The 24,573-nt window shown below is 39.8% G+C and overlaps 1 protein-coding gene across 1 annotated transcript; it reads right to left on the minus strand.

The window, feature by feature from the left end:
• Window positions 1-1,725: 1,725 nt before the first annotated feature.
• Window positions 1,726-23,421, minus strand: RAB32 (RAB32, member RAS oncogene family). The gene is made up of 3 exons (XM_027739536.2): window positions 23,032-23,421; window positions 5,704-5,981; window positions 1,726-3,299 (listed from the first exon to the last, which is right to left on the minus strand). The coding sequence occupies exons 1-3, from the start codon at window positions 23,258-23,260 to the stop codon at window positions 3,150-3,152; spliced, it is 657 nt and encodes a 218-aa protein (XP_027595337.1). The 5' UTR covers window positions 23,261-23,421; the 3' UTR covers window positions 1,726-3,149.
• Between the last annotated feature and the right edge of the window lie 1,152 nt (window positions 23,422-24,573).

Here is a 24,573-nt window from a genome sequence, read left to right on the forward strand (position 1 = left end):
TTCCTTTGGAGTTCAGGCCAAACGACAATTTACCCAGTGATAAAGAGAATGAGTGTGGTGGTCTTACATATCTTTGCAAAAGAATGAAAGAACCAACAGAGATGCTGGCCCTCTGCTTGTACCCTTACCAAGCCAAAGCTATCCAAAGCACCATCTCTACCTAAAAAATGTAGGGTTTTTTAGCATACTTGGGTCAGAAAGAATTTTGTATTTGCACGGAGCAAAATGATAAAATAACCATTTAGTAAAATTTATTCATATGAGTATGAAAGCCATGTAGGATGTCTAAGCAACAAGTTTTCACTGACTGAATACTCTATTAGGTGGTGATAAAAAAAAAGAGGCCATAATTACATATTTAAAAATACACCAAATACTTTTCCTGTTTACACAAATTGAAGCAGTGAAATGAGCTACAAACAGAGCATCGTGATAACCATGAACAATACAGGCACAAATAATCTTCAGTATATAGTTAGATCTGAATCTAGTATATTCCTTATATTCAATATTATTTTCCTACAGGACAAAGAACTCTGAAGTGACTTTTTGCATACTGTCAAGTGAATGATGTATTTCCATTCAGAATCATTATCTCTCTAGGATTTTATTACTATAATTTTTATTCCTGGCCTACTGCTAATCCCATTTCTTCAATCCCCTAGCAATTCGTCATATGAAGGATGAAGGCATAAACACACTTAGAGAACTGTGTTTCTATAGCAAATAAGGTGTTCTGTTAGAATCAAGGTCAGTAGCAAGACATTAAGATAAGGAAGCAACAGTTTAAGAGCAAAGTGTTCCACCATTCAATACATGGTTTTACTACACATACTTTTTTCTAATATTTCCTTTTATCACCATATATCAAATGGTTACTCAGGCACTGTGTCTCTAAGAATGATTTAAACTATTTCCCATTCATGCAGAGGTTTAGAATTTACATACAACTGTTTGGGAAACAAAAAGTCTACCTCCACTGCTGTTTCCCCAGTAAAAGCAGGCATTTACATTTGTGCAGCTTTAATTAAAGTTTAGAAAAAGATAGTACACAGGAGATTAAACACCTTATCAAGAGTGAGTTTACAGCCTAAATGGAGTTGTTCAAGTGATTGAATAGGAAGATTATGGTAGGTTAGCCAGAAAGGTTAACAACTCAGACAAGCCAGCAAGCAAGGAACATGAATGGGATGCAACTTCCTTTCTGCTACAGGCTTTCAAAAGGAAAAAAGAGCAATCAAGCTTTACATGTCCAATAAGTCTGCACAAATCTAAAGGACATTCTTTACAGTGGTGTACAGTAGAAACGTAAGAGACCATGGACATAAATGAAAGTTACAAAGGTTCACACTAGTTAAATGCTCAGGGGACAGTCAGGCATTGAAACAACTTTCCCAGGCCCATACATTCTCCACTGTTTAAGGTTTAAGACCAGACCCGGTGAACACCTAAGTACATTGCTATGACTTTGCTTGGAGAAAGATTTTGGTTTAGAAGACATCCTAAGAACCCTTTTATCTGAATTACTTTAGGATCTTAAGCTAATTAAACTCAGTTTTAGCCTATGCCAAGCCTTACAGTGGTAATTTTAAATAAACCTTTAACATAGCAGGTTGAAAATATATAAACTTTACAGAAAATAAAGTTGTTTTCAAATGTCAATGAAAGCAGTGTGGAACATATGTGAAGATTCATGTTCTCAAAAGCATACACCAACAACACACATAAGATGCCCCAAAATATTTATTCATTTATCTCTTAAAAAGTACATTACTCTTTAGGAAAAAAGCCTAAGAAATCTCAATACAGATTAAAGTATATCAAATCCTGCACATACTTAATTCTGATGTTTAAGTAAACATCAGTACCATCAAACCAAGCAAGATAAGACTTCTGAAGTCAGTAGCAATGAGGTATTGGGACAGAAGAAACCCTTAAAACAAAGAGGTGCTTCAAAGCCTTTGAGCCAGGCAGAGCCAGAGTTCTAGAATGCGTTCAAGAACCATGAAATCTCTCTAATCCTTTTGATCTTCATATGCTGCCAAAAATGCATGAGTGTTATAACAAAGAAATAAGCATCTCAGTATACAGTTACAAACTGGTAAGCCAGTTCATCAGTTCAAAGTAGGCAAAAAAGCACAGCACTGTTCTAAAACTGAAAGAGATAGAGCTTGGGGCAGGGGGGTTGACAGGTTAGCATGAACCAGTTAAGCTATTTCCTTGAAGACGTCTCTCCTTCCTCATGGTATTCAGGGACCATCTCAATATAGAAGAAGAAAGAAGGAAATTCATTATCACAGGACAGTAAGGAATGTACTTTTTGCACTCTTGGTAAAGTTTTCAGTGTTTAGTGCAGGAAAAAGTCACTGAATGTTTATTTCTGGATGTGCACACAGGTGAGTTTACCATAACTATGTGCCAGCAGTACAATTGTATCATTAATGTGTTTCATATGTAAAGTATTAGCTGAAAATATTCTGCCTTAAATGGCTGGAGATGCATTTTTGTTAGTATCTCCCCATGTCTTTCCCTTGTTAAATGCAATAATTTAACCATCTTGGTTTTACTAGGTGGTAAAAGCCATCTATTCCACTCAGTCCTAGTGATCACAGTAGGAAAGATACCTCCCATCTGTCATTGGCCCCTTCAAGATTTCTAGGATGTTTCAGTCCAGGACAACTAGCAATGAGACAGACCCTCACAGTGGGGGATAATAAATAGGGACAATTGTGCAGGTGAGAAGGCTAAAGTGGGACATTACTGGTGACAAAGGAAAAGTTTACTTTAAAGGTGCAAGTGTCTATTCAGCTAAAACCTTGACAAGTGAGTCCTATTTGGAATGTAGCATATGTCATAGAAGCACTGAATGTTGTCTTTGTTCCTTTTTAAGAGTATAAACACTACCTTATGTTCTCAAGTAAGAAGATGCTAATCAGACTTAGATGCAGTTACTTAAGCAAGTGGAATGATAATGCACAAGATACACAGTTTCATGCTAAACAAGAATATGTAAACACCCAAATGAGTCATCAATTCAGATAGTACCAGACACCCCATATGGATTGTCACAACGCAGCACCATAGCAGCATTTTGATTTAAGGAACAGTCTTGCTGCTCATTCCATCACATTTACTTCACAGTGGTAGCATTAGCAGCACTGTGATTTACTCTCTGCTTTCAATGGGTCTAGGTCCAGTTTTGGTTTCCCCACATCATTCTCTTCATTTGGAAAGGTTTTGTAGTTGGCAAGGATGTTTTCCACCAAGAATCGAGCAGCTTCGTCTATGTTGATGTTGTCCTAAAGATGTTAAAAGCAAAGAATTCAGTGATTTTTTTGAAATAGTCACACGTTCCTATTAAAAAGCTGTCCAAAATGAAAAACTTCCCTTCAGTCTCATCAGCATGACACAAACAGTTTAGATGCATCAGGTCATTTTTTTGAAAAAAAGTTACCAGAAAGGTTTGAGACAAAACTATTCACCCATATTACAAATTGAATACTGTGACTCTAATTCAGTAGGGAGTCAGGGATATAAGTGTCACCTGCATATGGAAGACTCAAAAATGCCAAAGTGCTTTTCTGCATCAGGACAGATCACAGGTAATTACACTGCATTGTCCATAGTGTTGTAAGGCCTTTTGGGGCCTTTTGCTGTTTTTGCTGCAGTTTGGATGCACTTATATATGTAAAAGGACCTCTTCTATGAGCCTCAAAGCCACAACTATTTTCAGGTGCTTCATCTACCCACTCTACATATTCTTATGCATGCTTTGAGAAGTACCTTCACGTACACTCTAAAGAAGGTCTGTATGCAGAATACCTAGTGATGTGCTTTGTCAGGATATCCCAGTTACTGAGGGTCTAAGCTGGCCCTAATACCAAAGGGTCTTTGGCCACTGCCATGTTTGGAACTGCTCATCTTTGGTTCTAAAGAAAATACCAGCTCTGTACACTCTTCTGTTTCTCTAATTGTAGATCTAAACTCTACATGAGCAAGGTTGGATCGTAAGAACATTTGACCCATCACTACTGCACTTTACAAGCTTGTGATTGTCAGCCACAAACTGCTTTTGGCAGTTTACAGATAGGCACTTTCCTCTGCCCAGAGCAGAGAAGGATTCTCTTCATTTTTGTGTAAAGATGTCCATAAGATATTTCTATGAATACTTATACTGTCTGCAGTTCTTTCACTTTTAATATTCTTCCTACAGAGTGGGACCTGTATTACTGAAGACTAGACTGAAGATTCAAGTATCAGTTACAGCAGAAAGGCAAAAGCAAATTAACAAGGTATTGAAGTGAGCAGGACTTGAAACCATAAACTGATTTGGCATGCTCAGAAAACAAGAAAGCTGTCCTGCATTTTTGCTAAGCTCTTTTAACTACACCTCTTCTGCATCCTAAAGTCAATTCATAACTGAGCTATGACTTATTATCTTGATTTTCCTCTGCACCAAGAACCTTGTTTTATACCATCATGTCTAAAATGCCACCTAAAATGCAAGCTATCACTACACTTTCACATTAGGTTTTGTTCCAATGTTACTTGCATTTATTTTCACCCCATGATGAAGTTTATAAATAGCAGTGTTATGGGCAGATAAAGCTTCAGGGAAGATGTAACCCAAAGCAGAACCTTGGTATTCTTTTTGAGTATAGAGAGCCTTAAAAATGAGTTTTTAGTTTTTAGATGAGTGAGTTTGCAAATATTTGTTCCAATGCAAACAGATTCTTTGCTAATTTAACTAGTTCTTTTCCCTGTGTATCCTTCCTTATTTCAAAGTGATCAAGAAGCAACTTTTTACTTTGTTTCCAATATTCTTCTTACAGACTTTTCTTTAAAAGAGTTGTTGAAGCATCATTGTGTGACAGTTCAGCAGCAGCAGCAGCTACAGAAAGTAGACAAGCCAAGGGAAAAGTGGGACCTTGAGGCTTAGCTTACTTTAAGAGTTATCAGCCAGATCAGTAATCTGGTCTGTCAGCCACAGTCTTGATCTAGAGCAACCTTTCATTTTAAGAATCAGTTGAGCTTTAAGGAAATGCTGGATTTCATTTCCAACTAAGCTGCCGCAAGTTTCTCTCTGCATTGATAAGTCCACAGACTACAACTGTACAGTATATGAAATCCCTCAAAGTTAACTGTTTGAATAAAGCAGCTGTCTTTCTTAAATTGCTATACAGAACAATTTGTTTTGCATCCAGTTCAGTCTTGACATTGCCTGATAAAATAGAAAAGTGCTTTAGCAACGCTGTGGGTAGGTAGTAATAAGTGAGCAAACTTTAGCAAAAGTCTTGCCATTTCCTACATACAACAGTGAAGACAGAAGTTATAATTTTAAAAACTGCACCTAAAGATTACCTGTATCTTTTAGATAGTTTGATCAGCGTTTAGTAGGGTTAAAATCTAAAGAATGACTCTGATCCTCATGCATGCAAGATGAAAAAACATATCAAACTCAGATAATCAAGATCTCCAGAAAGTTTTAAGGGTCTCTGAATTTTAGATGCAGTTCTAATCTAAACCAAATATGCCCCATCTTCCTCAGGAGTGAAGCTAGCCTGCACAACACTTCAAACTTTTGCTGAACACTGGAGATTTGACTGTCACTTCCTATACATAATTTCATTTCCTACATGATTATATTCATCCATTCTTATGCCAATACTCAAGAGACTAAAAACATGTTTCTATTATGCTCACCTTGGCAGATGTTTCAAACCATCCAACAAAGCCACCTTCTCTGCAGAACTGGTCCATCTGAGAGGGATTCTGGCTGCCATCTTTCTTCTGGTCACACTTGTTTGCAAGAAGAACAGCAGGGATAGGACTGCCATTGGGAAGTAGTACTTTACTGTCCAAATCATGCTTCCATTTTGAAACAGCCTCAAAAGTGGAGCCTCTTGTGACATCAAAGACCACAAAAGCACCAACTGCCTCTTTGTAGTATACTCTGGTCATATTTCCAAAGCGCTCCTGGCCTGAAAGAGAAGACAGTGATCAAGTATATTTATATTGAAGCATGAACTGTATTCAGTGTAAATGGACTACTGTACCAGCTTAATTCATAAGTTTGGTTTTTGGGTCTAGTCATCTAGTTCATAAAACACTGCCCCTTTTATCCTATGTCATCATGGCTAGGCTTCATGAACAAAGATTTAGGTATATGTAAGTTCATTGTAACAGCCATTATATATATTACACCTGACAAGTCAGGTGCTGAAGGTAGTTTGCAATCCCAACTATCACTTTGATTTTTTTTAAACTTATTTGTTGAGTAGTGTTCTTTGAGAAGTAATGCCTAAAACACTACCAGCACAGCTATACACAAATCATTCTTTCATCAAAAAATATCAAGGTTTATATCCAAATCTAGTTACTTCAGCTACAGATTTAAGCAAACTCAGCCTTTTACTGAAGGGTGAGCAGCAAGGGTTTCTGCAAGCTTCAAGGCTAACAGCCTTCAAAGCATCTTCTGAAGAAGTCACCTATATTATAGATTTTTCCTTAGGGATGAGTTCAAAAGGAGCTAGCTTAACAGTTCTAGCTAAACCTGTTATCTTTTACTTCATCTTTTAAGCCTAAGATTTTCTCTGGATCATTTTTCAACTATAGAAATTCTACAGCAATCCCAGGATTTCAAACAAGATTATTGGAATAGTTAAAAGTATGATTAATCACAATGAAAATGCAGAAAAAAAAAATCAATCATCAGTGAGCAGAGTAAAAAAAGTCTTTTCTTATTAAGAACAACTATTATAGTCAGTATACTTGAAACGTAGAATTAGAGTGTGCCAGTTCAGTTATTCTTCTGTTTGGGCAGTCAGGCCATGATGATGTGTTTTTATACTTGAGTGTCTATATACTTGAGTGTATACTTGAGTGTCAAGTCCTACTACGTTGTTTTGGAAGTTTGGGCTATTAAAATAGCTTCCTGTTTTGTTTGGAAGACTTCATTGGGAAAAGTAGTCCCTGCACTTTATGATGTAGGTTTACAGTACATCATGACTTCAGTTTTTATCACTTAGTGGATATGAGGTTTTGCAATACATAGAGAAAGTGGGAATTGTATTTGGAAACCTAGTTGTCCTGTTTATAAATGTTCAAGTCCACCTTTGATTAGCAAGGGCAAACAGATACAAGGAGAACTGGGCGTTATCTTCTCATAAGGAGCCAGAAATTCAATAGGTGAAGGAACTTCACAAGGGACCCTGTTCAGCAGCATGCTTTCCTAGCTCAACTGTCTCTTTTTAATATCAGTACTTCGGTGTATGATTAGCTCATTCCCTACAGACATTTTCTGAAAAGGTTGCCTAAGCAGCTGTTAGAATTGCCTGAAAGCAGCAGCAGCTGCAGTAAATTTCCAGAGAACTATGAAGAAGCTGACTTGATTTCTGGCTGTTCCCTTTAAAGTACGATGCTGCATAAAACAGCATCGGTAGACAGCATATTCTTCAGAATGGAAATGACACATGAATTACTTCACTACCAGCTAATTATTGCATATGAGAACAAGCAGCCTCCAAGAGGAAAGCTCTGATCTCCCTATTCAAAGCTCAAGTTTTGAGGCAGAATTTATGCCATGGATTCTAAGGCCAGGCACCAAGACTGCATCTCTGAGACTATGACACTGGAAGAGCCACATTGCTAATACAAGTCTCCTAAAGAGTGTATACAAGTAACTCACATTGTCTCCCTAGGTGTTTCCAGGCTGGACTCTTACACCTAAAAGGTATTTTTAGTATAGCCTTACTGCAAACTGTTGTACCACGTGACCACAGTTTTCACAAATCAAATACCGTTAGCAAAGAGTTAGACCAGAAGGTTTTCACTACTTCTGGAGGCCAATTGTGTCACTTCCAAAGAAGCTTTACCTTTCAGTTGTGGAGATTATGTTGTTTGGGGTTTTTTAATGGAGTTCTACACTCAAATTTAGTTATATTAAGCCAGTCACTGCATAGGGTACCGCATAAGCAATGAGGAGCTCCTTGTAAGCTTCCCCTTTGTTTAGCTGTCAGTCTAACCACCAATTCCTGCCATTTGGGAACACTTCAGACTATGCTAAAGTGCTTGAGTCCCGTGTCCAATTCAAGTAGTATATCCCGTCACATCATAGGACAGATCCACAAAACAAACAAGTGTAATCTCAAGGTCTACAATGCTCTATACCAACTCAGTCTTCTACAGAAAGAGTTCTTCAGCCCTGAAATGGTGCAGAAATGAACACCACTTGCTGTTATTTACACGAGACTGAACATGAATCTGAAGCAGCAAGGGAAACAGTCTCATTAGTCCTTCCTAATGGAAAGCTGGGGGGCTTTCGATCTTGAATTAAGGCTGTAAGTTTTTCCAAAAACTTGCTGAACATTTACATAAGGAAATTAAGTTTTATTGATTAGTTGCAGAAAGGGTTGCTATACTGTTACTAGCAAGGAGTACACAGCACAATCACTACATATGAAAAGTAAGTTATTTCAGAATAGCAGAAAAGGTTATCAGGCAGTTACCATTTCTCAGATAGCTGAGCATGTTGTAGGTAAACATGGCTGCAATCAGTTACCACAGTGAAGGACATCACCATTGACTGAATCCCTTCCTGCCTATTGCCCTCCCATCCAAAACAGCTTTAAAGAAACACAGCTAGCAAGGCAACCATACTAGCCTCCTGTAGCAATAACCTTTGCCAAAACATGCACAACAGTGCATTTAAGGTGTACAAAAGAGGTCAAATTAGTACAGCATTACATATAATCTTTCAAAGAAAAAAAGTTACAAAGTATAGCTCACAACCAAACTTGACAAAGTCCTAAACACCACCAAATGGCTTCTCCTAGAGAAGTACCAGGGGACCTAGCCTTTGCCAGAAACTCTGATCATCACTCAGGTAAGTTTTTCTATTCCATTTCCAAGAAAGTCCCAACATTTTACCATAGTCTGTCTTCCCCACCCACCTGGCCCAATGCTTTTACACACAATGAGCTGGAGAGTTGCACTAACCAAGGTTGCCTGGCAGGTGGTTCCTTGACACTGGTGATTTCTCATGCCCCAGTGTCTCCCAGCCTATGTGAAGCTTCAACACCTTGCAATGTCAGCCAGATATGCTGTACCAGAAAGGCAACAACAGGTTTGCAGCAGAACTACCAATTCAGACTAGCTGAATCCCATCATGGCCTTACCAGGAAAGGCCACTGTAAATGAGGTTGTGCTGCTAACTTGAAGACTCTGGAATTCTAGAATAATGCAGATGCCTTGTACAAGGTTAGCCTTGTACAGTGGTTTTTTCTCAATGCGTACGACAGCAGTTTTGGTAGGAATGCAAGCCTGCGGGGATGTTACTTTGTACTCTATAGCAACCACTTTAGAGACCATGGGCTTCAGCTGTCCAGAACAATCATTTAAGTATTATTTCCAGCAGGCTTTACTGATAGAATTTAAAACTCTTATAGTACTCTCTTACAGTTTTAGATTTGGAAAAACATTAATACATATTTTTCCACAATTTTAATTTGAGTGAAAGTAGAAAAGTTATGTGCATTATCAGCATGAAAGTTTCTATCTTTATGTATAAGATTTAAGCTTTATGTTAGAAGGATTTAATATCTCCCTTAAACACACATAAGCTCAATATCATTGTATTTTTAGAGATAAATGCCTTTTAATAGGTCAAATACAGCCCAGTATGAGTGCTGCCTTTTCTAAAGTAACCCAAACTCCAAACCAGTTTATTACAGAGCTGTTTTCACCTCTAGAATTCATTCACTAACAAGAAATCTGACCTGAATACTAGCTTACAACTGCTTTTCCATCGTGTCTGGAGGCCTAATGAGGATGGATATACTCTATTTCATAGAAAGAAGACAGAAACAAGAGGCAAGAATTTTGTTTAGTAAAAGGTACATGGCATGAGGCAGGAAGAGAATTCCATTTCAACTAAGAGGAATTTCTTTACAATCGTGTCACTACTGACAATGCACACGCTAAGCTTCTCTTAGGGGGATGAAGAGTATTCAAGACCGCCTTTTGAAAATCTAACAGGACTTTCAGGCAGAGCTTTTGCGAGTGCTTTTTTGCTTGCAAAAAACCCAAAAAAACTCATACAGAAAAAGCAAACTGTAGAACACACTACTCCTCCAAAGTCAAGTCTGATCATCATTCTCTTTGTTCTTAAAACTAAATGTCTCAATTTCTGCCATGCACAGTTAAGAGATTTGTCATGCCCCTTCCTATGTCCAGCAGGATGTTTGCTGTACTCATTTCACCATGTGTGACAATAGTCTTGAGCAATGCAGAAAGAGGATCATACCCCCAGAGGAGAAAAAGGCTAAAATTGATCAGATTAAACTAGACTTAAAATCTCCAGTGTGTATAAAGTTGGAAAGAAGAGGGAAGGAAGAAAACTACTTGCTTACTACAACAGTATAGAAAGGACATCACAAGACCAACTATTCTGGTAGGTCTACTGCCTTGACATAAACCTGATGGTACCACAAAATATACTTTGTGTTTTAGGGATTCAGGTATAAATGAGGAGCTAAGCTACTGGACAGTCACAGGGATCAGAGGTTTTATTCAGAGGTGTGGAAGTGACTGCATGCTATGCAAAGTTTTGCATTCTCAACCACAAAATTTTCACATCTAAATGACTCTGCCCATATTGTCACCATATTGTCCAGTAATTGCAACAACCTTAAGTGAAATACTTGCACAATGACATACACCAGGAACTAATACAGTTGCCTACAGCAACACTACAGGAATAAAGTTGAGTTTAGAACGGTATCAGAATTTGGGAGCTATTATTACTCTCCAGTTTACATTGTAATGGGGGATGAACTGTAAGTTAAAAACTACATGAAAAAAATACGGCCAGGTTTGAAGCTTTATCTTTGTCCCTTACTTCACAGCAAAAGATAAGTTACCACTGTAAAAGTCAAAAAGAGTGTCAACCTTGCCTTGAAGTGAGTGCATTTTAAAGAGTTTCTACAGCAATCTTTCCCAGTGTAAGGGAGAAACAATAGTGTCCTGTGTATTACAGAAGTGACTTATTGTGGCAGTTGTTTCCTATAGTTAACAAAATATACCCTACAATGATACCATTATTTCTGCTCTTAATTCTTCCTACATGATGGGAATCAGGGCTAGAAAAAGCAATTTAAATGTAAAAGTGACTGTTCAATATGCACAATATTGAGTTTGTCAGGGTCTCTTCTCCCAAATTACTTACTATATCTGTAAATCTTAATATGTAGTTTATATGAACTAATAGAACTTATTCAAAGAGCATAAAAGGGCCTATCTAGAAGAAGCTTTCCCAGCTATTATTTTTGTTATGAAGGTGACTGTTGCTTTACCTCTGTCAATACCAACAGTATAGCAAGAGTCCCCCTACCTTGTAAAAAATCTAAGCTTAATCTTATCTGAAGCCACACAACCTAAAACAGAATTGTTTTAGTTGCATTTAAACTCTTAATATCTCATCCAGAATACCGATGGACAACTGGACAAAGTTCTTCAAAGTTCTTCTCTCGCAGATGTGACTAATAGTTTTAGAATCCTCCAGAAGCTGTTTCATTAAAGATGACCAAGGGTTATAAAACCCTGAAAACTGGAAAAATTCTGGAACAAATAGTTTTTTTCATCGAAGTAACATTAGTTCAAGTCATCTTTAACAGGCTAATCAGCTTAATGGGTAGCCAGAGCTCAAAATATGATTTTAAGAAGTTTGGCAGTTCCACATCAAATAATCTTAAACCACAGAGATATAGCCTAGTCTATGTTCCCCCAAAAGTCAATATACAACTACCTGAAGAGTTTTACTCCAAAGTTGTTTGCTGCTGTATTGACCACTGCAATAAAGTTTTGCATTTTTTTTCCCTAGACCCCATAATACAGAGTTACCAAAAGCCTGATAAACAGCAAAAAGTCCTTAGTTTATAAATAAAGTCAAACAGCTCTCACCAATTTTATCCTTCAGAATACTGAAGTCGAGAATTCAAATAGTTGAAAAGGCAGTTTAAGTTCAAAGAAGAAAGAAGTAATCTGCCACACAGGAAAAGTTTTATTTATAAAACCAAGGCAAAACCCCCCAAAATTATCCAGCAATACTGCACTAGTAAAGAAAATAAACAGCAGATCTAGTGAACCAAATTCAGTTAGATCAAAATGCATAGAAGTATTATGCTGCTAGTGCATTTCACGTAACTATACACTGCAGTGAACAGGATGCTTATTAAGCTATAGTGACTTGTTGTAATAAACCATTTTTAGTCTGGACATACTTAAACATTCTCCTTCCATTGTGTGAGGGGTTCTCAGATCAGCTATTTACCATGACCACTAATAGTCACTCATACCAAAATTCAAGAAGGGTCACTAGAGACAATCAGACTAACTTTAACTTGACTGCCAAAACCATGGCTCTTAGGTCCTTGCTATCAACTACTCTGATCTTATTGGCCACACAGCATACAAGCACAGTGCTAGTATCTGGGCTTCAGTGCCAAACTCCACAAGTTAATATTGTCAGTCACTTTTCAGGACCATGAGACATTTGTGCTTTTACTCAACCTAGACAGTAAAAAAAGCACAACTGAACAATAAGTGAAACACCTTTTCTTTTTTCCAGGAACAGCTAAGTGGCATTGCCTCGTTTACTATTCCAGCTCTCAAATAATGTCATTCAGTGCAACTGATTTTAGCTAAAGCACCATCCAAAACAACTGGGCACATAGACCAATCATCTTGCTGAGTTAGAACCACCATCACTTTCAAAACTCACTTAAACCCTTAGGAGCTACATGCAAGAAGAGACCACACTTTGGATGCTAGCTGGATATTTGGCACAATACAGTAAATATCCAGAACTGCCCTGAGGATGCATCTCCTAGTTCTTCAAACATCTAATGTACATTTGAGCATCACCAGGATCAGAAGCTGACCAAGGTTCCTTTCTAGAGCAATAATAAACATGCTACTGGCAGGTTACCATTGCTGACAGCCTTCCTCCATCTTTCCGAACCAGCACATCTTGTCCCAGAACTGTCTTACCTAATTAGATTGGATCTGTTATTCTGCAAGAAGTAGGTTAACCAAACCACTGTCAATATTACCACTCACGTTCAAGTGTGTCTACCTGCTTTTTCCCATGGATAGCAGTCATAAATTGAGAGTAGGTAGACTCCAAGACTGTCAGTCCTAGATGGCTCTCCACTCCTCACTCTTACCCATCTTAGCTATTAGTGCAAAGTTGCCATATGTTAAAACCAGAGGTGTTGAACAACACATTTATCTAATGACATAGACAAAGGGATTGAGTGCACCCTCAGCAAATGTGCAGATGCCACCAAGCTGAGTGGTGCTGTTGACACACCTGAAGGATGGGATGCCATTCAGTGGGACCTGGACAAGCTTGAGAAGTGGGCCCATGGGAATCTCATGAGGTTTAACTAGACCAAGTGCAAGGTGCTGCACCTTCATCAGGGCAACCCCCAGTATCAATACAGGCTGGGGGATGAACAGATCGAGAGCAGCCCTGGGGAGAAGGACTTGGGGGTGCTGGTGGAGGAGCCAGCAATGTGCACTTGCAGCCCAGAAAGCCAACTGTATTCTGGGCTGCATCAAAAGCAGTGCAGCCAGCAGGCTGAGGGAGATAATTCTGGCCCTTTACTTTGCCCTTGTGATACCCTACATGGAGTATGGCATCCAACAGCAAGAGCACTGAGATGGCAAGTGTTCAAAAGTTAGACACCTGATTTCCACTACAAACTCTGACCACATCTATCATCCTAATAGAAAAAGCGTAACATTCTCTCTCACAAAGATAGAATGTCTTCCTCCAGCAATTGCACAGATCTTACAGGGCATTTTACAGCAAGACTGATAAACTTTTCATTGCTACCCATAGCCTTGGGCTAATCTAATGATTTAACTGTCCAAAGTGAGTTTAGCACCTTACTATCTTGTCTTTAAGAAGTTTAGAGGCAATACCCTGCACTTACAGTTCAATGGGTTTTGCCCAACATCAAGCATATAATATGCAGCAGTATGACAGTCATATTTGTACAAGAAAGTTCCACCTATTTTGCTTGCATCTCTGCTAAACAGCAAGCAAGAGAGAAAGTCCCTGTTTAAGCGCTAGATTTCCATCCCCAGAAGAGCAGAGTTCAACCAAACTAAATGATTTCTAACTAGCTGTCAAATGCAGCACCTATGGAACAATTCTCATTGCACTAGTATACAAAAAAAGTTGACTGTCCAATTAGTGCCAGTAACAGCATGAATTCATACTTCCTACATTGGTTTAACAAGACTTGCCCAAACAAGTCATGGTCAGAGTTAAGCTATTTCCTGCCTGACACCTTCTAATCCATATCCTTTGGTGCACTGCCATGCAGCCAGAGCTGCACTGTGTACTTAACAGTGATGCTTCATGGCACTACAGCATTACAAAGGAGAACAATTCTAAAGTCAGTCTGTCTCAAGAACAACTTTATCACGAGATTTAAAAAATGTTAATCTCTAAAATGGTCAATGTGTCATGGCACATTGTGTGTGATTGGAATTTTGTATCAAATAGCTGCCACTTTACCCAGTGCTCTAGTCAAGGAGCATTTAAAGAACAAGTTCCCATAAGCTGTTTGCAGTGACATTCAGAGGCTGCTTTTAAATCTATTATTTGAAAAACTTCTAAAATCCATACAATAAGGAATATTGGTTTTCATTACCTGCTAATGTAGAAGACACTGCTACTGAAAGTTTGCCAGCCTTCTAAACAGAGTTCAGGCATTTATTTCTAAAAAAGCTCAATAAATCCCTGAAATTCGATCATTTTTCAAAATGTAATATAATCCCATTTATCCTTTTTCTGTGTTTCCATAGCCAGATGAGAACTTTGAACACTGAGCATTCTACCACAGGCTGCTTGAGAAGCATGCTGTGCTTTGTAGTCACTGCTTACTGCTCCTCATGTTAGATGTGCAAGAATTTCACAAGAGATATTCTGATGCTTTCATGGAAAAATATAAATAGAAATTCCCTTACTGCAAATCACTTCCTTCTAACATGGCATATCATGGTTGAACTTCTGAAGCAAGTATTTGGAGGGAACTGTTTACAGCAGACTACAAGAGCAAGGCAATGGTTACCACAGGAGTTCGTGGAAGATCTCTGACAGCTTGAGACTGAATCTCTGTGGCTGAAGGGAAGAATCTTGGGTTTTTTTACAGCATGCTGGAGCCTTTTCTAAAACCAGGCTGCTAGGATTATTTTCTCTCCTGTATGTCACAGGTAATCAGTTTATCCCTTTACAGCATTTGCAAGCTCATTGTACTCGTGGCTGTGCACTTCAGTAACACCCTGTCCTAGTGTGCATACAAAGAAAATCAAACTGGTAAGAGGTAAAGTGGAAATGTAAATAAGGTGAAGCACCAAGATTATGAAGCTACAACACTGATGCAAGGAGAGTTGATAAAGCTTGATTTACATTCATGTAAACTCCATGCATTAAAAAAAGTATATATTCAATATTGTCTGTACCAGTTTGTCTCTGAAGGATAATGTGTTTGACTTGTCAAACCAGCTTAATTTCTGACTACTTGAGTCAGTATTACATGAAAGGCAAGAATTTAGCTAATACTTGCCTCAGAACAGCTTATGATCCACATAAGATAATTATTTCTGCAAAGCTTTCTAGTTTGTTTTATAACTGAATACAAAAATAAGTTATGTTGTGTGATATATACTGTTTTCCCTCCTCTCTACTGTATTGCACATAAGAATTTAAGGTAGCCCCTCCACCATTTGAGTGGTACAAATTTGAGGTACATCCATCCATCCTTTATTCTCTGTATCAGAGTATTAGCAAAGCATTTTTATTGTGATCTTGTAAAAAGCACAAAGCTTCTGAACAACTGCTGTGACATGAACCTTTGCTATTTGGAAATAAGGCTGAAGCATCATCTATCCCATAGAGTTAGCTCAAGCACTAAGTTCCTTTTTCATCATTGACAAAAACTAAGAGTACCTGCATGACAAATACTCTGAACTTTCTTTTAAGCCTGCAATAGATCACATGGTCTTCTCAAAACACATCTTTAACCCCATTTCTTGTAGAACATGTAGAAAACCCTATGAGGAAATTTTAAGCTTATTTCCAAGACACTTCAAGAACATCTGTCTCAATTCTACCATTTAACTGTAAGTTAACTGAAAAGTCCTGCCTTGCATAATCAAAATTACCATACTAAACTACCTTACAACACCAACTTCACCACAGCAGCACTTCCCACATGCTTATGGAATTCCATCAGCACACCAGCTTTAAGTTTAGCTCAAGACAACATACACAGTACTTGGAGTTCCTACATAGCATAGTACTAAGCAAAAGAACCTTCACTGATATGATTTGGTACCCCACTGATAAAACACAAAAAGCCCTTCATCAGTAAGACCAATAACTATACCTTGCTTGAGAGCATTTAATTAAAAGTGCACCTAAACAGAGGAATTCCTGAAAAAGAAAACATCCAGAATTTGTTTGTATTCAAGGATGTCTAAAAGCTGGAAAGAGACCAATAAACCCCAAGTTTAAACATGTTCAGCATTTATTTGGATACTTTGCTGTAGAGTTCCAAGCACAGCCAGTCATTCTCAACTGATTTCTCATAACCCTAATCCAGCTATTCCAGAAGAGCCATAAGAAAGGACACCCACACAAGATTTCCCACAGAGGAGTGGTTTCTAGATGGAAACATTCAGTACACCTTCAGTTCTGTTTCTTGCCTCTACTGCTTCTATGTCAGTGTTCAAAATCTTTCAACATGATCAGGCCTTCTACTTCCCCTCTTCAAACTTTATCTGCTAGTCTTGCATGTTTCCAGCCAACACCATCTTCACATAAATTTTCTCTTACGAGATTTATATTTAAACATGTGTGAATAGGAAGCATTCAGAAATTAAGTCACAAGTCTTTCACGTCTTCTTAATGAGTTTGTAGACAGTCACATAAAAGATTCTCCAACCCTGACTGGGAGTTTTCTGACCTGCATCATCTGCTAGCAAAATGATAGCACTCCCATCTCCACATGAAGGCAGCTGCATCTGGAACCTTCATCACCATATAAACTAGGAAATAAAGTCAGAGAAAACTTACCAGTTTCTGAAAAAGGTTGGAGCTCCAAGTTCCACATACATTTCTCATGCAGTTATCTATGTGCAGGTTTTTCACTCATAACATATCTTTATAAGTGAGGAAAAGCTCCTCCACAGCTGGGGCCAGGTTATGCGTGGATTGTCCTGCCTCCGCCCTATGCTCACTTGTGCTAGGCACACAGCTAAGCAATTTTTTTCATGGTTTCTTTGCAGGAGTTGCCATTTTAATCCCTTCATAGTGTGTTGCGGGTAAGGACAAGTTGTTACAAGAATACCTTGACTACCTTCAGAGACTGCTGCCTCCAAGCTCTTCATACTTGAGAGAGACTCCTCTGCAAAGCAATTGAAGAGTATATGTCTCTATGGCACAGAGCTGTGTATGGATATGAAATGCTAGAAGTTTTCTGGTTGCTCCCTATAGACTTTCAGGGATGCATTTGTCACTTAAGGCTTATTTTAGACCTTACTTAAAAAATAAGTTAAATCAGTCCATAATTCAAGAAACAAGTTAATGACCTGGTACACAGAAGCAACTTGGCAGCCTTATGATATGCCAGTGGCACAAAAGCAGACAGAATAACTGGAATATAGAGCTGCTTGAAACTAAGGGTTTTCACATGGAGGTACACTATCTCACATACTGGGACAGCCTGAATGCCTTTGAAAGTCAACCACATCCATGGTTTCCTGAACTCTTTCCCATTTCTCATGGCTTCCTATAGATAAGAGCAAGTAAACTTTCTAAATAAGTTAGAAGTTTAACATCAACTCACATATCTAACACTCATTTGTGAGTGTTAGAAAAGATGGGTTCTTTCAGCTCTTCTTCAACTTAGTATTCAGCCAAAATACTTTGTCTGATTTCTCCATCCTCTTGAGGACTGGTATATACCTTTAGTTAGAGTTCAGATCTTCTCAAGGAGACAAACAAGGTTTTAGTAACAAATTTGCATGCTACAAGTCTTATCATTCAACTCCCGAAAGCATGTAGAGCAAATTTAGACCACCAAACTACAGTACCTCCTCTTCTGTTTGGTCTATTTCATAGCCACAGTCTTCCACTTAAAGCATTACTTCATTTTAAATAAATATTTTTACAAGGAAATTCTAATACAGTCCTGGAAGAAGGATGCTATTACACTGAAGTTAATTCAAAATTGCTCAGCCAAAGCTTTAAAATCAAATTTGTCTACCAGTTGCCATTAGTGGCATCCTTCATGAGAAGCCAAGCTCAAGTGGTCATCTATGATCTTTACCACTCCTGCCGTCCAGCAATTTGCATGTTTGTACAGGCTGATGTGAGTGACAGTGATAGTCAATGTGATCATAAAGCAGCAGCTAATGCTACTCAGTTGCTGGTTTCATTAGATCAGATCAAAAGTTTCTATGATATAGAAAATCCTTAAAGTGTTCTCTCAGTATCACCTAAGTTTCATCAATAGGCTAGATACACCTCCTGACCACATTGTGGTCAGCGCAGTATACTCATTAACACAGCATGTTTGTCAAGTAGCAATCTCTAGTGTATTGAAACAGACTATAAAAGAGCTTCCGTATCATTAGGATTTCTTTGTTTTGCATCTCTTTACCATTCCTATGACTCATTCCTATGTCCTATTTATTTTGCCCTTTGATCAAGGCAGTTAACCTGTTTCTAACACTTTCAGAATTTATCCAGAAAGAGAAATTGATCACTACTTCACACATCAAGATGTAAAAAAAAAAATAAAAATATAACAACCAAACAAAACACCCAGGAGTAATGCCTAAGGGCAGCTAAGGTTTAGCTTTGCTCCTGTATGAACATGCATGTAATCTATCCAGCTTTTTTCAGAATACTTCATGCTGTAACCAAGATAATTTGACAGTGACTGATCAGTCTTACTCCCAAGCTTTTTCATGTCCATTATTCAAGAAGTTACAATTGGTGTCTAAAAACTAAAATGCGTAACTCTGAAATACATAAGTCTATGTACAACAGTACGCTTCCTCTCCCTTCATCACTTCACATCCCCTCCCTTTTGCTGCTGCTGCTGCAAAAATTTGCATTAGTTTGTACCTTACAAGGCAGCTATTTTCAGAAAAAAACAATAACATAGGCAGTGTACCATTGTCATGCTCCATTTGACAGAATTATCTTATCACTAAAAAAAAAAAAACAAAAAAAAACAAAAAAAACCCAAAAAACACCAAAAAAAAAAAAACCAAAAAACAAAAAAAAAAAAAAAAACAAAAAACAAAAAAAAAACAAAAAAAAACAAAAAAAAAAAAAAAAAAAAAAAAAAACAAAAAAAAAAAAAAAAAAACAAAACAAAAAAAAAAAAAAAAAAAAAAAAAAAAAAAAAAAAAAAAAAAAAAAAAACAAAAACAAATAAAAAAAAAAAATCCTCAGCTAGCACAAGAAAGTCAAGTCACCCAGGAACCTGCTGCATTGCAATACACAGCACAACATAGCACAGTATCTGCAATATGGTCTTAAGCTAATGAATGAACTACATAGTCAGTTCTTAGCATTGACTTAAGTACAAAACCTTAGATTGCTGCACCCAGGTCTTTAAGGAGACCTTTTTATGATGAACTGTTATGTACACTGATCTAGTGAAAAATAAGCATCATCATCAGTCATAGAATTGACCGTGTTGGAAAAGACCTCTGAGATCATCAAGTCCAACCCTTGATCCAACACCACCGTGGTTACTAGACCATGGCACTAAGTGCCAAATCCAGTCTCATCTTAAGAACCTCCAGGGATGGTGAATCCACCACCTCCCTGGGCAGCCCATTCCAATGCCTGATTCCCCTCTCTGTAAAAAATTTCTTCCTAATACCCAACGTAAACCTCCTCTGGCACAGCTGAAGACCATGCCCTCTTGTCCTAATGCTGGTTGCCTGGGAGAAAAGATTGACACCCATCTGGCTACAACTTCCTTTCAGGTAGTTGTAGAGAGTGAGGAGGTCTCCCCTGAGCCTTCTCCAGGCTAAGCAACCCCAGCTCCCTCAGCCTCTCCTCACAGGACTTGTGCTCGAGTCCCTTCACCAGCCTTGTTGCTCTTCTCTGGACCTGCTCCAGCACCTCAATATCCTTCCTGAACTGAGGGGCCCAGAACTGGACACAGTACTCCAGGTGTGGCCTCACCAGCACTGAGTACAGGGGAAGAATCGCTTTCCTGGTCCTGCTGGCCACACTGTTCCTGATCCAGGCCAGGATGTCATTGGCCTTCTTAGTCACCTGGGCACCCTGCTGGCTCATGTAATCTCTCTTTCTATGCATAAGGGTTAGATTTTAATTCAGAAGCCTTTCTAAATGCATCAAAATCAATTCAGCACCATATTGCTTGCAGGGAAGTCACATGTAACATTACTTACCATAAGATTCAGATCTCTTCAAGAGATCTAAAGCTGTTTGACTGCACACACCAAAAGACAAAATTATCTACGTGAGCTGTTGAAAGCCAGAAGACGGTTGGGCTGATGAGTTAAAAGGGAATGACTATCACATGCTCAGGCACTGTGCTACACACTTCAATAAAGTGCTTTAGAGAATATGTTCTATGACTATATAGAAGCCATCTTCAACTTGGTTTTTTAACTAATAACTTCAATATAAATCTGCTGACATCTTCAGGTATTTGGAAATATTCCTGACTGTGTACATAAACAACTTCAGGACACAATCCCAGGCTGAGGACTTCAGCAGTTTTAAGACCATCAAATAACTCATATGGATATTAAAACACTCTTTATTTCAATTATTAACTCTGAGATGTCAAGTGCTATAGGAGTCCGAATTGTCACTCTCACGCTGGCTAAGCACATGCCAATCAAAAATGATTAAGTCTAAGATTACTTCCCTTCTTGGTCTTATTTTTTTTATTGGGGGAAGAACCCTCAGTCCCTTGAAAACAGAATAGCCTGAACTACCAGATTAGACTAAGAGTTTGGAGTGCAAATTGCAGAACAGTTGTATCTTCCCATTTTTGCTAGGGAAAGACTAGCCAGGGGCTTCATACAAAAGTACTATGAAATAAGAAAAATATTTCAGTGACAGGAAAAAATGTATTTCTTCGATCTATCAAATATTAGCACAAGCTTCCAGGGATTAATTAGAAGCTCTTAACTCAGTCTTTACCTATAAGTTTCAAAAACACGCTAAGGGTAATAATCAAGAGTGAAAAATACTGTCTTCTGGATCTTGAAATTAACACATGGATATATTGATGTAACAAAGAACCTATTTACATTTTGGGAAGTTCTAAGTTACAGCTAAGTTTCTGCCTATCCTGTTGAAATGGGTTGCTTTGGAAAAACATACAGCCTCCCCCAGGCTCAGTGATTAAGGACTGAAAAGAAGTCAAATGCAAGCATGGCAGCCTGCCAAACCCCAGGATCCTGATAGCCTCCCTTCTTCTATCTTTGGAACCCCAGACTTGCTAAAATATACCCAGGAGATTGCAGCAGCTTGTACTGATACTGTTAATTGATTTACAGAAAGTTAAAGCTGATCCACAAAAGGAACACATCAGAAGAGAAAGCTTGCCAACATTTTACATGCTCTTCAAAACAGCAGTTACAAAACATTTTCATTGGCCCTACAGGCCAGCAGCAGAAAGATACATGGGGTGTTTCGGCATATGGCAGTAAGAAGCAGGCTTTTTAGTCTGAGGAATCACATTTGTAGTGTTTTAGAGCAGAAAGAAGAGAAGCTGATGTACAGCTGGTCTGCCACAGGGCTACAGCAGCCACACATTACACTTCCTCATTTCTGAGTTTCCAGTGATAAGGCACAGAGTTAATGGAAACAGTAACTACCAGGTTTTTTAACTTGTGTCTTCCAGTAGAGTAAGTTTAAACACCAGGATTTGAAATACATTTTCATATCCAAAATTGGATATATTCTGAACATGGCAGACACGGATGAAGAGAGCTGCAGGTTCACATCTGGGCTGCACACAAAACCAGAAATACAATACCAACCAAGGTGATTAAGGAGTTGACAGGACAGACTTCTTACAAGGACACAGCAAAACAGAGATTGTTCTATGGCATTTAACACTGCAGCATAAGAAAAGTTAACCATGGTAGGTATACAGTTGGAATCTTTGAAATGGAGGTGTTAAAGAACAGTTTTGAACTAGAGGAAAGGAATGATGCACAGTTTGCACAAGTGAGCAGGGCTTTTCTGCTTCCACATGCTCAAAGCACCTTTCTAATACACAAACTCGTTATTTGAATGTAGAGCTAAGCATAACAGAAGTTCCATTCCCTCACAACACGTTTCAGGGACATAAGTCACTTTTAAATCAAGGAGGTGGTTCCAAACACACAAAGTTTAGCATACTTCTTTTGAGGACAATTTTAGCTATTTGAGTTACACCTTTAACCTGTAAAGCATGCTTACTAAACATAACCTACTTGGAAAAGATATGTATTTCTTATAGATGCATTACAGAGCCTTAACCATGAATTGATTTCAGCAGTAGCTGTAACCAAGGCCACTAGCGCCCAGACAAGCAGGTCAGGAAGAGCAATACGAGCAGGAACCCTCCGGGAGCTGTGGATCCGGCAGTCAGAGCAAAGTAGCTGCTTGAGGACTGCTACAAAACCCCGGGCCAAGCCAAGAGCCCCACAACATCAGTTAACATCAGCACACAGAGCTGCTAAAAAGCCAAAAACTTCACTCCCACGTCAAGACCTCCCTCTACTTATGCCTCAAGGCAGGCAAGAGAGGTTGCATGTAACAGGGGGAAGGAGAAAAACAAGAAAGCAGATTTCACTGTCAAAATACACTTCCGTCCGCAGAGGCCGTGACTCGGGCCCCCAGTAGCCAGGTTCACAGCACCCTCGGGGCTCACCCTGCAGGGAGAAGCCCGCCTCGTCCCGTACCTGCTATATCCCAGAGCTGCAACCGCACCAGCGTCTTGCTGTCCCAATTGATGACTTTGAGCGCGAAATCCACGCCGATAGTGGCCCGGTAGTGCTGGGAGAAGAGCTGGTGCACGTACCGCTTGATAATGCTGGTTTTCCCCACACCCAGCTCCCCGATCACCAGCACCTTGAAGAGGTGCTCCCGACACTCCGGCACGCCGGAGCCCGCTCCTTCCCCGCCGGCCATCCTCGGCCCTCCCTCCCGTGGAGTGCGGCGGAGAGGCCGGGCTGCCGGGGCCGCGACTCTCCCGCTTCTAAACTTTCCCAGCTAGCAACTTTCCTCCAACTTTCTCCAGCCGGCTCCCTGCAGGGCCGGCCCTCCCCGGGCGGGGGAAGACGGAGCAGGATAGAGGGAGGAAAGGAGAAGGGAACCCCAGGCACCACCTGACTGCAGTCACAGGACGCGGAAACTCCGCGGGCTTATACCAGCCCGGGGGAGGGCGGTGGGGAGGGGCAGGGGGCGGACCTGGCCCGCCCCGCCGCTCCGGGATACCGGGTGGGAATCGGGGCACAGCACGGCAGGAGCAGGTTTGCGTGTATCCCAGAAGCTACCTCGGCTCCACGTCCGCCAGAGCGGGCGGGATGGGCTGGAAGCACTCGGGGAGAGCGGAGCGGGGTCGCGGCCGTAGCGGCCGTAGCGGGAGCTGAGCCTCGAAAGAGGGCTCGGACCAGGGAAGTTTCAGCTCCCCACCGGTGCCATCCTCTGCCCCCTTCTAGTGGTGGTGGCAGCGAAGTTTTCTCCCGATGAAGTCTCTGAAAACACTCGGGTTTTCTCCCCAGCGTTCGGCAAAGCGTGTTACGACAGAGAGGGCTTTATCAGGATGCGTGGCAAGTGGAGAGTTCTAGTGACACATGCTGGCACCCCGTCGCCTCTCCGTTACCAGAAGCCGGCTAGGGGCCCTGTGGGTGCAGAGTGTTGCACCCCAGCCACCTCCCTGAGCTCACAGGCCCTGCAGTAAGGCCTGGGACTGGGCATGGGAAGGGTGGTGCTGAACTCGCCCTGTGCAAACAGGGAGCAGTGACGTAGCGTTGTGCACTCAGGCAACCAGGTAGAAATCACCTGCTCATCTGCAGGACTCCTATTAAACCCATTAAACACCTACAGCTAAAATTGTTCCCCTCCAGTTCCTAAACTGTTCTAGTAAAATACTTCTTATCTCTCTCTGGTTGTTTTAAAAATTGTGCCAGATAGTCATAGAATCACAGAATGGCCTGGGTTGGAAGGGACCTTAAAGATCACCTCATTCCAACCCCACCACCATGGGCAGGCACACGTTCCAGTAGACCAGGTTGCTCAAAGCCCCATCCCAGCTGGCCTTGAACACTTCCAGGGATGGGGTATCCACAGCTTCTCTGAAACAGACACATTGTTAGAACCCAAAATAAAATAAGTTTCCAGTCCTTAGGACTATGCAGTACCATGTATGCAGATTGTAGGTGCCAGGAAAAAAATATCTTTACTAACATACTCTCCAAATGAAACACGCAACCCCAGGTGTT

Source organism: Pipra filicauda, unplaced genomic scaffold (genome assembly GCF_003945595.2).
Source record: "Pipra filicauda isolate LSUMZ 115617 unplaced genomic scaffold, ASM394559v2 scaffold42_size3861933_pilon, whole genome shotgun sequence".
NCBI classification, from domain to species: Eukaryota; Metazoa; Chordata; class Aves; order Passeriformes; family Pipridae; genus Pipra; species Pipra filicauda.

Bases quoted from the DNA above. Each gene is read 5' to 3' on its own strand.
- RAB32 (XM_027739536.2), bottom strand. From the start codon at position 23,260: ATGGCCGGCGGGGAAGGAGCGGGCTCCGGCGTGCCGGAGTGTCGGGAG. The intron at 5,982-23,031 runs GTACGGGACGAG...CTTCTCTTTCAG, and splicing joins GCAGCTCTGGGATATAGCAG to GCCAGGAGCGCTTTGGAAAT. The intron at 3,300-5,703 runs GTGAGCATAATA...TAACATCTTTAG, and splicing joins GGTTTGAAACATCTGCCAAG to GACAACATCAACATAGACGA.